At 40.8% G+C, this 15,214-nt stretch overlaps 1 protein-coding gene across 1 annotated transcript in view; it reads left to right on the forward strand.

Annotated features, from left to right (window-relative positions):
- Positions 1–15,214, forward strand: part of LOC100556473 (retinal guanylyl cyclase 2) — a 64,121-nt gene that overhangs the window by 20,485 nt on the left and 28,422 nt on the right. Inside the window, 5 exon segments of the mRNA XM_062974459.1 lie at positions 2,296–2,392; positions 2,631–2,762; positions 6,902–6,982; positions 11,164–11,340; positions 14,505–14,661. Coding sequence (XP_062830529.1) covers positions 2,296–2,392; positions 2,631–2,762; positions 6,902–6,982; positions 11,164–11,340; positions 14,505–14,661 — 644 coding nt within the window.

Consider the following 15,214-nt stretch of genomic DNA (forward strand, 5'->3'; position numbering starts at 1 on the left):
GACTCAGCCTTTGTGTGACTCTGATGAGGATTCTGGGATGCAGTTTCACAATGATGGGATTCAGGTTCAGGATGAGTTTCAAGATGACTCTGATGGGAATTATGGGGTTCAGGCGCACAATGTCCCTGCTGTGGGAGATGAGGAGCAGGGAGGCTTTCCCACGGGAAGAAATGATGTTGTTACTGATGATGGTTTTCAGGTGCAAGAAGCAGAAAGGGAGTGTTATACCCCCACCAGTCATGGATTTGGAGCCTGAGCAGGAGCTGAACTCTGACATAGATGAGGCTTATTATGACTTTTCACCCAGTTCGGAAACCTCTTTGCAGCTCCAGGTGCCTGGAGAAATCAGTCAGGAGGAGCAGTTAATTGGAAGGGAGGTTTCTTTGTCTGGGCCAGATGTTCCCGGTTCCCTTGAGAATGAATGTTTTAATCGGAGAGAATTCTTGAGTCGGGAGAGGAGTTTCAAACAAAATCTTCGCAGAAGTCAACGTCTGGCCTCCCGAGGGGATAATGGTTAGTTTCCCATGGGAACTTTTTGGGAGTATTGCTCTTCTTACTTGGAATTCAGTTTAGAATCCTTAAAAGCGTTTTGCACTGTAGAATCTTTGCGGTGTCAACGTTGCTTCTTTGGAGAAAGGTACCTCTGAAATTTGCTCCAGTTTCCAAGCCAAGTACTTCCAGTTCCAGTTGCAGTCAGGCCGAGTTGAGCCACGACTCTGGAATAGATTATATTTTTACTCCGGTTGTTATTTCCTTGTTCCTGTTTCAAGATTGCCTCCACTTTGCCATCGTGCTGCCTTGATCGCTAAGAAGCATCGCCTGAGGATTGAACGCTGTTTTTGTCAGCCTTGTTTCCTTGTTACATTTCATGGACTTGATTGTTTGGGAGAGCTAACGAGCTCTTATTGTGGATTATAATATCGGACCTTTCCTTCTACTCATCGGGGATCACATTTGACTTTTCAGAAAGAACTATTTCCACCTCAAACTCTATAACTATTTTCATCTGGATTTATATTTGCTTTAATAAAGTTATTAGATGTTATATTGACTCCTGTCTGGTTTTCGAGTGCTCACGCAGCCTTGGGGCATAACAGGGAGAGTAGCTCCCAGCCTGATAACACTAACGAGCCCTGTGGCCTTGAAAGTGATGATGAGGCCGCTTCTCTAGATCTGGGTATTCGTTTGGAATTTCGGGGGTTGGGCAAAAGTCTAAGAATAGCAAATAAGAGGGAGGTCACAGGGCAAAGAAATGCCTTCATGGTATGCTATTAAAACAGTCTGCTGAGAAGGAAATCTTCGTCAAAGCAATTCCTCACTTGAATTAAGAACTAAATCTGCTTCCTTGTATTATCTGATAGCCTGGATGTATCCTCGTTTCTGGGACTTTGGCTTCGTTTTAAGGACCTTGTTTCATGCCTAATGTTTACATGGATTTGTTCTTACAGCCTTGCTTTTGTAACTATCTTTTGGAACTGAACTTTTACCTTTTGTGAACTATCTTTTCCTTATTTCCTAATAAACTACAAAAGACTACAATCTGTGTGCAGCCTGGTGTCTTTAGCAAGGTGAAGGTAACCTGAAGTGCAACAGTAATGGATTAAAATTGCAGGAAAACAGATTCCACCTAAACATTAGAAAGACGTCCTTGATGATAAGAGATGTTTGGCAGTGGAATATGATGCTTCGGAGTCTGGTACAGTCTCCTTGCTTGGATGATTTCCAACAGAGACGGGATGGCTATCTGTTGGGATGGCTTTGATTGTGTCCTCCGGCATGGCAGAACAGGGCTGGACTGAATGGCACTTGGGGGCTCTTCCAACTCTTCTATGAGTCTATGGTGCTATACTCCTGTTCATAGCTCATTGTGTTCATAGTGAATGGGCTCTTTTTGAAAGTGTATCATTCAAATGGTTTAATCACCATTATTCGGCAACTTGGTTACATTTCATGGCTTGGGATGTGAAGAGACAACTTTACTCTAGAGGTAATGGAAATGATATTGACCTCAAGGAAACAATCAACACAAAATATATATGGTTGCCCCATTCCTAATGGCAGGTAAACTTTTCATCAAGTTTGTGGTTCTATGATTCTATATTAAATATCTCCAATGGAGAAGAGTTGGTCATCTTTAAAGTAGCCCATCTTCCAAAGTAGCAATCTCCTTGTGTCCCTAATCTAACTAGGAGGCTAATAGTGCATCAATGACTGCGACTAAACTTCCCTTCCCAAAACAGAGGAGCTACCTAATTATAATCTATGCAGATTTTTTAAAAATGTGTTTATTTCCAGGCACGGTGCTCTCTATCACCAGGTTCTCCAAGGCTCTAAGAAGTTCCTGCTGTCTCTGGATGACCTCACTTTTGTTCACACCAGACTGAGCAGAATGGTAAGTGATCTGGGTGCATGGGTCAAGCAATGGCTGTCTATCTTTTGTACCAGTGGTCACTATTCTATTGAACGCATAACTGATCCTAGCCAGTTAGGAACCATTCTGTCCCAGGGTAGGGAATCCACCACATGTTTTAGACAACTTTCTTAACTGAAAGATATAATAGTTGAGATGTCCATCCTTGGTGAGCAGGACGTCTTCATCGGCTAAGCAGCATCTATATTTGCATCCACAGAGACTGACGCTGGATAACCTCAGCGAGTGCAAGAGCAACTCAGAAGGCCGAAGTTTGAGATCTGCAACCTGTTCCTTGTCGGTGAAAAGCACGGTTGTGACGTTCGAAACTTCCAACGTGGCAGTATATGAGGTGAGCAGGAACTCAATTAAATGTGACTGGCTAAGCAGTATTTCTCCATGCATTATTATTATTATTATTATTGACACAACAACATAGTACGACACAGCAAACAAGATAGATATGCTGGATTTCGTGTCACAAAATCATAAGTCGAACGCTTCCCAAGTGTCTAGGACTGTGTGATGTATTTTCGGATGATGCGCGCAGATCCCAATAGGGTGGCCTTTTGCAGTTGGCAGATAGTAATCTTGTCAATGTCTATTGTTTCCAAATGCCGGCTGAGATCTTTTGGCACGGCACCCAGTGTGCCCATCACCACCGGGACCACCTGCACTGGTTTCTGTCAGAGTCTTTGCAGTTCAATCTTGAAGTCCTGATAGCAGCTGAGTTTTTCCTGTTGTTTTTCGTCAATTCGACTGTCACCTGGGATGGCGACATCAATAATCCAAACCTTTTTCTTTTCCACAACTGTGATGTCTGGTGTGTTGTGTTCCAGGACTTTGTCAGTCTGGATTCGGAAGTCCCACCATATCTTTGTGTGCTCATTTTCCAATACTTTTGCAGGTTTACGATCCCACCAGTTCTTTACTGCTGGGAGGTGGTATTTGAGGCATAAGTTCCAATGAATCATTTGGGCCACATTATTATTATTATTATTATTATTATTATTATTATTATTATTATTATTAATTCATTTCTATCCCACTTTTCTCCCATGGGGGGACTCACAGTGGCATACAAAGTTTAAAAGCACCCATACATATACATCGACACACAAATACACAATCAACTAAAACATCATATACTAATTTAAGAATAACCTAATTTAAACATATCATATGAATCATTTAATACTTACGACCGGTACTATTAAAAGTTCCTAAGCTCAGGCCACTGAGGTTGTTTGTAAAAATAAAATTACATCCATTTCAAGGTCCTTTCGGTCCACCACCGAAAAGGCCCTTTCTCTCATTCCCACCAAAAGCGCCTGTGATGATGGTGGGACTGAGAGAAGGGCCTCTCCTCATGATCTCAGGGCTCAAGTGGTTTGCTAGGAGGAAATATGGTCCTTCAAGTAAGCTAGGCCCAAACCATTTAGGGCTTTGTAAGCTAAAGCCAGCATCTTGAATTGAACCGGGAAACAAACTGGAAGCCAGTGTAGTTGCTTCAGGAGCGGTTGTTAGGGATTCCTCGTCTTCAGAAAAGGAAGGGGAGCAGGAAAGTGTTCAGGAATTAGAGGGGGAGTTGGAATCTGAGGAGGAGATTTTGCGAGTACCACATTTCAGGAAAGGCGAAAGGAAATAGAGCAGAGATGCCATTCAGCTAAGATAGCTGCCAGAAACACTAAAGATAAGAAATGTTGGCGATGTAAAGAAAAGATAGGGTCATATTTTCACGTTTGGTGGAATTGTAAAAAAATTAAAAATTATTGGAAAGAGATACATATGGAATGTAAAAAAATTCTAAAAATTGACCTTGATTGTAAACCGGAATATTACCTATTAGAACTTTATGATATGAAAAACAAGGATGGAATATACTCTCCAGGTGAAAAAGAAAATAAATCTAAAATTTATATATATGCTGTAACAGCAGCAAGAATAGTGATAGCCAAAAATTGGAAAAACCCTCATTGCCCTACAAAAGCAATGTGGTTAAAGAAATTAATGGATATAAAAAATATGGATAAACTAACCTATTTATTAAAAAGAAGCACCGGTAAGATGATGAAAGAAACAGACTGGTCCGAATTTGAAGAATACATAGCGGAAGAACTGAAAGGATAAGACAAGACACAGTATGGAAGAAAGAAGATTGGAAGTCTACCCCTTCCCCCCTCCCCCATTAGGCTACCTTTCCGGACGTCTGAATTCAGACTCCTCCCCGAACTTTCCCTCTGACTCCCCCAAAACCTACCCTCTTACAAATCTATCTTTCAATTCTTTTTAGTCCAATCTCACCAACCCAATAATATGTATCCAATTCCTTAGGACTCTCAGAATCACTCATTCACCCCCTATTAACCCTCCCCGACTAACCTAAACCTTTCCCTCCCCATACCTTCCTTTAGCAAAACTAGAAGATGTAAATCTTTTAAAAATATTCTTTAATAAAAATGATTTAAAAAAAATAACACTAAAGTAATTGGGAACCGCCCTAGCAGCTGCAGGTGTGGGAACTCAGGGCTATAAATCAGAAGCAGGAGTAGTCAGCTTTCTCTGGTAACAAACTGACTCTAATGCTTAAGCCTTGGCTCCCCTTGTGCCTGCTTCGAGTCTGCGTTTGGGAAACTGCTCCTAAGGATTCATTGTTTCTTCATCTGAAGTAAGACTGCTGCTTGATTTGGGAATTCATCAGAGACTTAAGAACTGTGTTTGCATTAAGACTTCTTTGCTTTCTTTTGCATTATACAACTGCGTGTGCTATTCTTTATGTTTTGCTGAAGTAAAGCAGTTTTCATTTACTTGCCATGTTGTTTTAAGGCTGTTCTTGAGAGACAAATCAGGACAGCGGTGTAGTTCTTTCTCTATATCTCGCTCTTTGAACCAGTTGAAGTTTCTGAATACTCTTCTGGGGCAGCTCCACGTAGAGCGTGTTACATAATCTAATCTGGACATGACTGAGGCATGTACTATCATGGCCAGATCAGGCTTTTCAAGGTATGGGCGCAGCTGCCCCACAAGCTTTAACTGTGCGAAGACCCTCCCGGCCACCGCTGACACCTGAGTCTCCAGGGTCAGCACTGAGTCCAGAAGTATCCCCAGACTGCGAATCTGTGCCTTCAGGGGGAGTGTGACCCCATGCATTAATTTCAATAAGAAAAAATAGAACTTATTAGGCATTGCTTCCTATATTGAGCTTGCAGCCGATCCGAACCAATCAGAGATCATTCTAGCCAATCATGGATTACACCATGTAACACAATGTTTGTTCCTGGGATATAAATATCATTTCCTAATGAGTTCTATAAAAAAAAAGTGGGGGAATTTATTAAACTGTGAAAACTTTGTTTTTGTGGGACATCCTGCAGTACATTTTGCTATAGTTCTTCAATGGATATCTCATCAAGTCTCAACCAATTCAACATAGTTTATTTAGGCAGTCCGAAAACAATAGAAAGTCATCGGATAATTAAAACAATGTATCCATTAACAATCTGCAATTTAATGAACCATTGAGACAATGTTACCATTTAAAACAATTGCCAACATTTATTTATTTATTCATTTATCTATAGTATTTATATTCTGCCCTTCTCACCCCGAAGGGGACTCAGGGCGGATCACAATGCACATATATATATGGCACACAGTCAATGCCATCAGACAAACAACATACAGTATAGACACACAGAGAGGCAATTTAACATTTCCAGCTTCATGAGGGTATGCTCGATTCTGGCCACAGGGGGAGCTGTTGCTTCACCGTCCACTAGTGACACCGAGTGCTGTACTTCCTCGTTCCTTTCCGCGTGCTGCTAGCAGTTTTATGGTGTAGTAAATTAGTTAAATTAGCCTCCCGCATAAAGCGTACCTAAATTTCCTAGTTGACAGATGCAACTGTCTTTCAGGCTTCTTAGGTAACAGCAAGTTGGGCTATTTAATGGTCGGGGGCTTAACCTGACCCGGGCTTCGAACTCATGACCTCTTGATCAGTAGTGATTTATTGCAGCTGGTTACTAGCCAGCTGTGCCACAGCCCGGCCCCAGAAATGAAGTTTCTGGATTATAACTTCTACTTTCAAAGTATATACCACACAATTAAACAGGAAATAATACTCTCAAATCAGGAACATAGTGTTATTCTAACCAATCAGATATCATCCAGTACAAACAGGGACCATTCTAGCCGTTGAGGGATCATTCTACCCTAACAGGGATCATTCTAACCAATCAGGGACCATTCTATAAAATTAGGATCATTTGACCCAATCAGGGATCATTCATGCTAAATGGGGACCAAATTTAGTCATTTGGTGAGGCACCAGAACTCTGGCAGAGAAGACGAAAGACCCTATGAAACTACAACTCCTGGGAATCCATAGCATTGAGCCATGGCAGAAAAAGCAATGTCAAACTGCATTAATTCTACAATGTAGATGTATCTTTGTTCATAGTATTTCTCAGTGGTCTGTGATTTTCTGGGCAGGGAGACTGGGTATGGCTGAAGAAGCTGGAGTCTGGAGTCATCACTGATTGGAGACAGAATACTGCTTCCTTGCTGAGCAAGGTAGGGATCAGCCATGACCATCAACATCTATGTTTGCAGATATATCTTTTGTGTGGTCAGTCATTGAATCATGGAAGAGGTGGAAGAGACCCCAAGGGCCTCCCAGTCCAACCCCATTCTGCCATGCAGGAAGGCACAATCAAAGCCCTCCAGACAGAGGTCCATCCTGCCTCTTTTGAAAACCTCCGGAAGGTCTCTGCTATTCTCCTTTTAAAAGAACTTCGAGATGCTAAGTCACTTTCCTAAGCTCCACCATCTCACAGGTTGGCATATATATAGGTAAAGGTAAAGGTAAAGGTTTCCCCTGATGTTAAGTCCAGTCATGTCTGACTCTGAGAATTGGTACTCATCTCCATTTCTAAACCTAAGAGCCGGCGTTGTCCGTAGACACCTCCAAGGTCATGTGGCCGGCATGACTGCATGGAACGCCGTTACCTTCCCACCAGAGCGGTACCTATTGATCTACTCACATTTGCATGTTTTCGAACTGCTAGGTTGGCAGAAGTTGGAGCTAACAGTGGGCGCTCACTCCGCTCCCTGGATTCGAACCTGTGACCTTTCAGTCCACAAGTTTGGTAGCTCAGCGCTTTAACACACTGCACCACCAGGGGCTCCATATATATATATATATATATATATATATATATATATATATATATATATATATGTATATATGTATATGTATATATGTATATGTATATATGTATATATGTATATGTATATATAGGCTTTGCCCGGCCATGCATTGCTGTGGCTTATGGGAATCCTTTGTTGGCCAGGTGGAATAGCAGTGAATAGCCTTGCAGTCTCAAAGCCTGGTCGTTTTCTGGAGTAGCTGGAGCTTTTTGTTGTATGAACATAGAGGCATGGATGAGGGGTTGTGCTGCCAAGTTTAGTGTTTCTGGGATGTGTAGTTTTGTTGTTTTGTCCTAGGCCGAAATTTCATTACCCTTTTATATAGATAGATATATATACTCACAAAGGTTTTATGAGATAAGAAGGGGAAGAACATTAGAAAATATTCAATAAATCAATAGAAAAGAGTTTGACATATATTAGAATGGGAAGTTTGGACAGAGAAGTGGCACAAGCAGAAAACCTTGGCATATTATTTGTGAGAACTCACATGGTGGTTTCATCTTCACTGAAGAATTAATGTAGTTTGATACCACTATAACTGCCCTAATCTCAATTCAATGGAATTGTGGGAGCTGTACTTTGGAGAGGCAGAGCAAACGGAAGTCTTTATCAAACTATAACTCCCATGAGTCCATAGCATTGAGCCATAGCAGCCATAGCAGTTACAGTGGTGTCAAACAGCATTAATTTTACAGTGTAGAGATGAACCTATGTTTAGACCAGGCCTGGGCAAACTTTGGCCTTCCAGGTGTTTTGGACTTCAACTCCCACCATTCCTAACATCCTCAGGCCCCTTCCTTTTCTCCCTCAGCCGTTTAAGTGGGGGGCCTGAGGATGTTAGGAATGGTGGGAGTTGAAGTCCAAAACACCTGGAAGGCCAAAGTTTGCCCATGCCTGGTTTAGACCAATCTGAAAGAATCTAGAATTATGATTGTTGCCTCTAGAAAGGGCATCAGTAGGCTTTTCTTTCCTCCCTACTTTTCTTTCTTTCTTTCAATATCAGAAGATCTCAAAGTATCAGAGAGATAAAAATCAGTTTCAAAGCCATTTGAAACAATTTAGAGTTGGAACAATGGGGGTTTGTTATAGGCAGTCTGAAAACAATAGAAAGCCATCAGACAATTAAAACAATGTATCCATTAACAATCTGCAATTTAATGAACCATTGAGACAATGTTAGCATTTAAAACAGTTGCCAACTTGGACTGTTTGAAGAAGTTTAAAATGCCAGATTGATCTCTGGAACAGTTCATTTTAATAGTTTTGCTTGTGATATAGTAATGGTTAAATTCCGGTTGAAATTTTGTTTTACTCAGGTCTTGGAACAAGTTTTAAGATTAGCTGTAACTAGTTACTTCTGGGGCAACAATGTTTTAAGAGTGACATTAACAACAACAACAACAACACTTTATTTATATTCCACCCTATCTCCCCAAGGAGACTCAGGGCAGATCACAGTACACATACATGGCAAACATTCAATGCCATTTGGACAGACAGGACAGAACAGAACAGAACTGCATTCAATGCCATTATCAGACATATCACATGTACAGACAGAGAGGCTATTTAACATTCTCCAGCTTTCGGCTTCCTGAGGTTATGCTCGATTCCGGCCACAGGGGGAGCTGCTGCTTCATCATCCACTGTGACACTGAGTCCTTTTTGATTGTAGTACTTCCCCACATTCTTCGCATGTCGCTGGCAGTTTTATGGTGTCATAAATTACGTTAAATTAGCCTCCCCACATTAAGCGGTACCTAGTATTGTCTACTTACAGACACAGCTATTTTCGAGCTGCTTAGGTCAGCAGCAAGCTAGGCTATTAAATAGTCAGGAGCTCAACCCTGATCTAGGCTTCGAACCAACAACCTCTCAGTCAGTGTTGATTTGCTGCTGCTGGCTACTATCCAGCAGTGCCACAGCCTGGCCTCATAACAAGTAGGGACAGTGTTAACTTTTAAGCAGAGGCTGGATGGCCATCTATCGGGGGTGCTTTCTTGCTTCTTGGCAGGGGGTTTGAAGGTCTCTTCCAACTCTATGATTCTATGATTCTAACTTAGAGTAACAAGTAATAATTTCTAACTACAGTAGAGTCTCACTTATCCAGCACTCGCTTATCCAACGTCCTGGATTATCCAACACTTTTTTGTAGTCAATGTTTTCAATACATCATGATATTTTGGTGCTAAATTCGTAAATACAGTAATTACAACATAACGTTGCTGCGTATTGAACTACTTTTTCTGCCAAATTTGTTGTCTAACATGATCTTTTGGTGCTTAATTTGTAAAATCATAACCTAATTTAATGTTTAATAGGCTTTTCCTTAATCTCTCCTTATTATCCAACATATTTGCTTATCCAACATTCTGCCGGCCCATTTACATTGGATAAGCGAGGCTCTACTGTATTTTCATATATTGTTTTCTAACTAGTTTCAAAGCATAGTAGGGTAATGTGTTTTCGATGGCTTTCATGGCCAGAATCACTGGGTTGCTGTGAGTTTCCCAGGCTGTATGGCCATGCTCCAGAAGCATTCTCTCCTGACATTTTGCCCACATCTATGGCAGGCATCCTCAGGAAACTAGGCAAGTGGGCTTTATATATCTGTGAAATGTTCAGAGTGGAAGAAAGAACTCTTGTCTAAGGCAAGTGTGAATTTTGCAATTGATCACCTTGATTACCATTTAATGGCCTTGCAGATTCAAAGCCTAACTGCTTCCTGCCTGAGGGAATCCTTTATTGGGAGGTGTTAGTTGGCCCTGATTGTTTCATGTTTGGAATTTCCCTGTTTTCTGAGTGTTGTTCTTTATTTACTATCCTGATTTTAGAGTTTTTTAAAAAAAATACTGGTAATCAGATTTTGTTCATTTTCTTAGTTTCCTCCTGTCTGTTGAAATGGTCCACATGCTTGTGGATGTCAATGGCTTCTCTGTGTAGTCTGACATGGTGGTTGTTAGAGTCGTCCAGCATTTCTGTGTGTTCCAATAATATTCTGTGTCCAGGTTGGTTCATTAAGTGCTCTGGTATGGCTGACTTCTCTGGTTGGATTAGCTTGCAGTGCCTTTCATGTTCCTTGATTTGTGTTTGGGCAATGCTGCATTTGGTGGTCCCTATGTAGACTTGCCCACAGCTGTCTACATAGTGACCAAACACAAATCAAGGAACATCAAAGGCACTGCAGACTAACTCAACCAGAGAAGTCAGCCATAGCAGAGCATTTGATGAACCAACTGGATGGAGCATATTATTCGAGAAGACAGAAATCTTGGAGGTTAGAGAAAGCAATGGAAAAATGCAGAGCAAAGCAAACAGTAGCTTAAGTTACTTTCCCCATCCATGAAAGGTGCGAAGATAATGAGTTTTTAAAAATATAATAATGAGTGAGGAATAAACCAATTTCCCCAAGGTCTTTTTTTCACAGTATTACTGGCCGTCCAGATTCCTTTTCATTGGTAGAAAGGCAAGAAAAATAATTCAAGAAACACTGCACAAGGGAAGATCTTAATTCTCTGGTGATTTCGTTCTTTTCTTCTCAGATGAAAGATGTTCGCCATGAAAACATAAACCCCTTTTTTGGCCTTTTGTCTGATGGAGCCCTCTCTGCTCTTGTGATGGAGTATTGCTCCAGAGGGAGCCTGGAAGATTTACTACAAAATACGGATTTGAAGCTGGATTGGATGTTCAAATCATCTCTTCTGATGGACTTGATCAAAGTAAGGCCTCTTCTTACACCAAGGTTGGGATCAGTTGAGAAGGGCTTCTAAGTCAGTGTATCTACTTTAGACTTCCATTCAAACTTTGGAGGAGTTAGTTAAAGTGGTAAGCTTATATGGATAGCTCAGCAATGGGAAAACTTTGGCTCTCGGGGTGTTTTGGACTTTAACTCTCACAATTCCTAACAGCCAGTAGGCTGTTAGGAATTGTGGGAGTTGAAGTCCAAAACACCTGGAGAGCCATAGTTTGCCCATGCCTAGGATCGCTCCTTTAAAAGTTCAGACTAAAACCTGTAGCAAATTTCTTATTCTTCAGGAAATTATATCCCAACATATCTGGAGGACACTGTGTTACGGGATTGAAATGGCAGACAAAGGTTTGAGGAAATGAGACAAAGAGAGTTCCGGTGGCTGTAGAAAAAATGACGTTTATTCTCAGTGGCCAGTGAGAATATAGCAATAAGAAAAAGAGACCTTCTCCTGTAATCAGGAAAGCGAAGGTACCTAGACAAAGAAACACAGATCCTTATATACTATTTTGGCCTACCACTATCTACGTCACATAGGTATTATCTATCACCAATTAGTGTCAAAAAAGTCTTACTTGGCACTTAACTAAAAAGCTATCCTTGCATTTTCCTAAAATATAGACTACTTCAAGACCTCTGACCCTCCATTAGCCTTATCTCTGGAATTCTCATCTCAGCTCTCAGGATCCATTAATTAAGGATTTTCCCCCTATCTTAGCTGTCAGAGAGTCATTAGCACTCCTCCCCTGGCGCCAGGTCTTATCTTGACATCCCAAAAAGCCTTAATTTGTCTCTTGTCCATTAGCTTATCTATTCTTGTTGACACTTAACATATGTCTCTGGCACTTAGGGTGAACTTTGGTCTTTGCTATGGGGAGACAGTTATTTTGCTGAGCAGAGTGTATTTTTGGCTATAGGCACACAATTCTGCTTGTGATTATATTTTTCCTATTTCTATTTCTTAACATGATTACATTCAATATATAGTTTCCAATACAAGTATTATATTTTCCCAATACACCTTCATCAGGATGAGTGCTGATTTGAATCCTATTTTGCCCAAATTTAAGCCCCATAACTAATATAATGAGCATGGTTGCAAAGCATAGAACCTAAAAGCAAAGTACAACATAGAATTGTCTCTATGTGAAATAGTAAGGATGTGCATATAGGCTAGTTCCAGACATGAAGCCAACCTAAGAAAAACAGAATGATCTGCAACAACAATAACTTTATTACGGTCCATGGACCCACAGCTGTTAAGTTTACAGAACAGTCAAACCGGGGAAATTGCTTAACAAACACAATTTGATATGCTTAAAAGAGAAACATAAATAAGAAATTTATAATGAATCCAGAAAAGCTACTGGATTAAAAAGTTAGCTGTGTAGCATTAAAGGATCACTGCCAGATGCAGTCTGATGGCCGATGCAATCCTATGGATGATGCAATCCGATGGAAGGCAGCCCAAAACCCATGGTCACTAGATGTTATTTAACAGAGTAAAAACTACTAAGATATTTGATTGGAGAAGAACGTTGTTTACAAAAGGCCACTAAACTCTCTAATTAGATTATTGGAGGCTGGGAAGGATATAAAACTGACCCAGTGGATTCACCAAACATGATTCTGTCTTGTTGATTATGTCCTGAGATTTCAAGACTTAAGAGTGCAATAGAACCCCCATATTCACAAGGACGTGTTCCCAGATTTTGTGTGGATATGCAAAATGAAGGACTTCTGGCTCAAGAATACTATAGGGTTACACATATTTTATCAGATGTGGATAAATGAAATCATGGATATCAGTCCCAAAGATACAAGGATTGCATTGTACTGAAGTAGTGCATTGAGGCTAATTCTCCTGTTTGGACTTCAGCATAGTTCATGAGTTGGCAACCAGAAAGCGGTAGAAGGTACTTGCAAAAAGATACATGAGGTAACTGATAAAGTGCTGCAAATTCTTGGAAGTGCAAATTGGGATGTATTTATATCAAGTTCACAAAAGTAAAAAGTGTAAACCGGTACAAGAATGGTCACGGATACAGGATTGTTATGGGGATGAGCAATCTTTATCCAAAAGCCTGAGTAAGAGCCAGGTTTTCAAGCTCTTCCTGAATGCCACCAGGGTGGGGGCTTGCCTGATTTCCCTGGGGAGTGAGTTCCAGATTTAACCAAAATGAGTTTACAGAAAACAGGAAGAACAAAGGGCTAACTCCACCCAGGACTACTGTAAAATAGTTTAAAACAATACATTACAAGAGGAGATTTTGCTGGTCACAGTCATCTCTCTGGAATCCTTGAAAATCTTTTGCTTTGGATGTAAAGCGATAGACTTGGTCTCCTACTTTGTGAAACTTGGGCTGACCACAAGCTTCTGTTGTCACTGGGACTGATGGTATATGAAGAGTTTTGTCAGGGCATGCAGGGCAGGGAGCAGGTGGAGAGATGAATTACTCCCATCGCCCTGACTTGTTTAATGACCTTCGGCTCACCAGTCAGACCACTTAAGCAGCAGGCAAAACTAGCACTGACAAACGACACCTCAGTCGTAGATTTACTGCTGATCCCAGTGGTACTAGGTTTTATTTACAGGACTATATACAACTCCAAACACCATCACTCTCTGGGCACATGTTCCCCAGCAAGGGAAAAACATGGCACGTCCGTTCACCAAGCCGAGTCTCTAATCAGTGCTTACAGGCACATCCCACATTCCACAGTTCATGACGAATGTTCCATCCATGCAGTTGAAAACAGAAGTCTTGACCCATTGGCCCTGCAAGCTATCAATCAGGGCTGGCATGTAATTTACTCTTGTGCTGCTGGAAAGCTTGCCGGAACACAAATCCACATTCAACAGCATACAATTGATCTAACATTTCACTCTATAACAATAAACACACTAACAAGTTTAGTGCTAAGGATGCCTGTTTGGATTGCTAGGGCCTAGGATTTCCAGACAATATCCAGGCCTCTAAACACTGAAGCTCTATTGCAGAATAAACTATTGGCTTCATATTCCACATCTACATATTCAGGGAAGGACACACATTGCTATCTTGGTATCTCTTGAACCTGACTGTAGGTTCATAGCTTCTGAAGCTGCCCAACATACAATGTTATGTCTTCCAGGGCATGAAGTATTTGCACCACCAAGACCTTTGCCACGGGCGTCTCAAGTCCCGTAACTGTGTGGTGGATGGACGATTCGTACTGAAAGTCACCGACTACGGTTACACTGGGCTGTTGTCCGCACAAAGCACTCTACGCGTTCAACCCCCAGCAGAAGGTAAGAAGATCTACATGGATTAACAACAACATCTTTAAGTGAAAACAATGAATGCAAAAACATTGCAATATATGAAAATATATTATCATTGGTGCAAGAGTGTTATATGCAGAAAACTAGAAAAACACACAAATAGCAACAGCAAAAGAGTGGGTTATAAAAAAAAGAAATGGATAAATTGGCAGTGGTGTTCAAAGGAAAAACCTAAAAGAACTACAATAAGGACTGGGAATTATTTCTAATTATTTCTAAGGTGTTCTCTTAGGTTAAAAAAAAGTAGCAAATATGGCAGGCTGACTGTATTATTCACTCAAATTGGCAGCAATTGAAATACTGCATCTGGGATCTGACATTGTGCTTGAATTCTATAAATTTGTACATAGTTGTATCTCCCTTTTGTTGAGTAATAATAATAATAATAATAATAATAATAATAATCTTCACTTTTTAAAATTATAGCAGGATCTTGGGAGTTGTAGTTTGTTGTGGCATCAGAACTCCCTGACAGAGATGTTGGATTTTGGTTGTGTGTATATGAAATGTAAATCAAGTG

This window comes from Anolis carolinensis, chromosome 3 (assembly GCF_035594765.1).
Source record: "Anolis carolinensis isolate JA03-04 chromosome 3, rAnoCar3.1.pri, whole genome shotgun sequence".
Taxonomy (NCBI): Eukaryota; Metazoa; Chordata; class Lepidosauria; order Squamata; family Dactyloidae; genus Anolis; species Anolis carolinensis.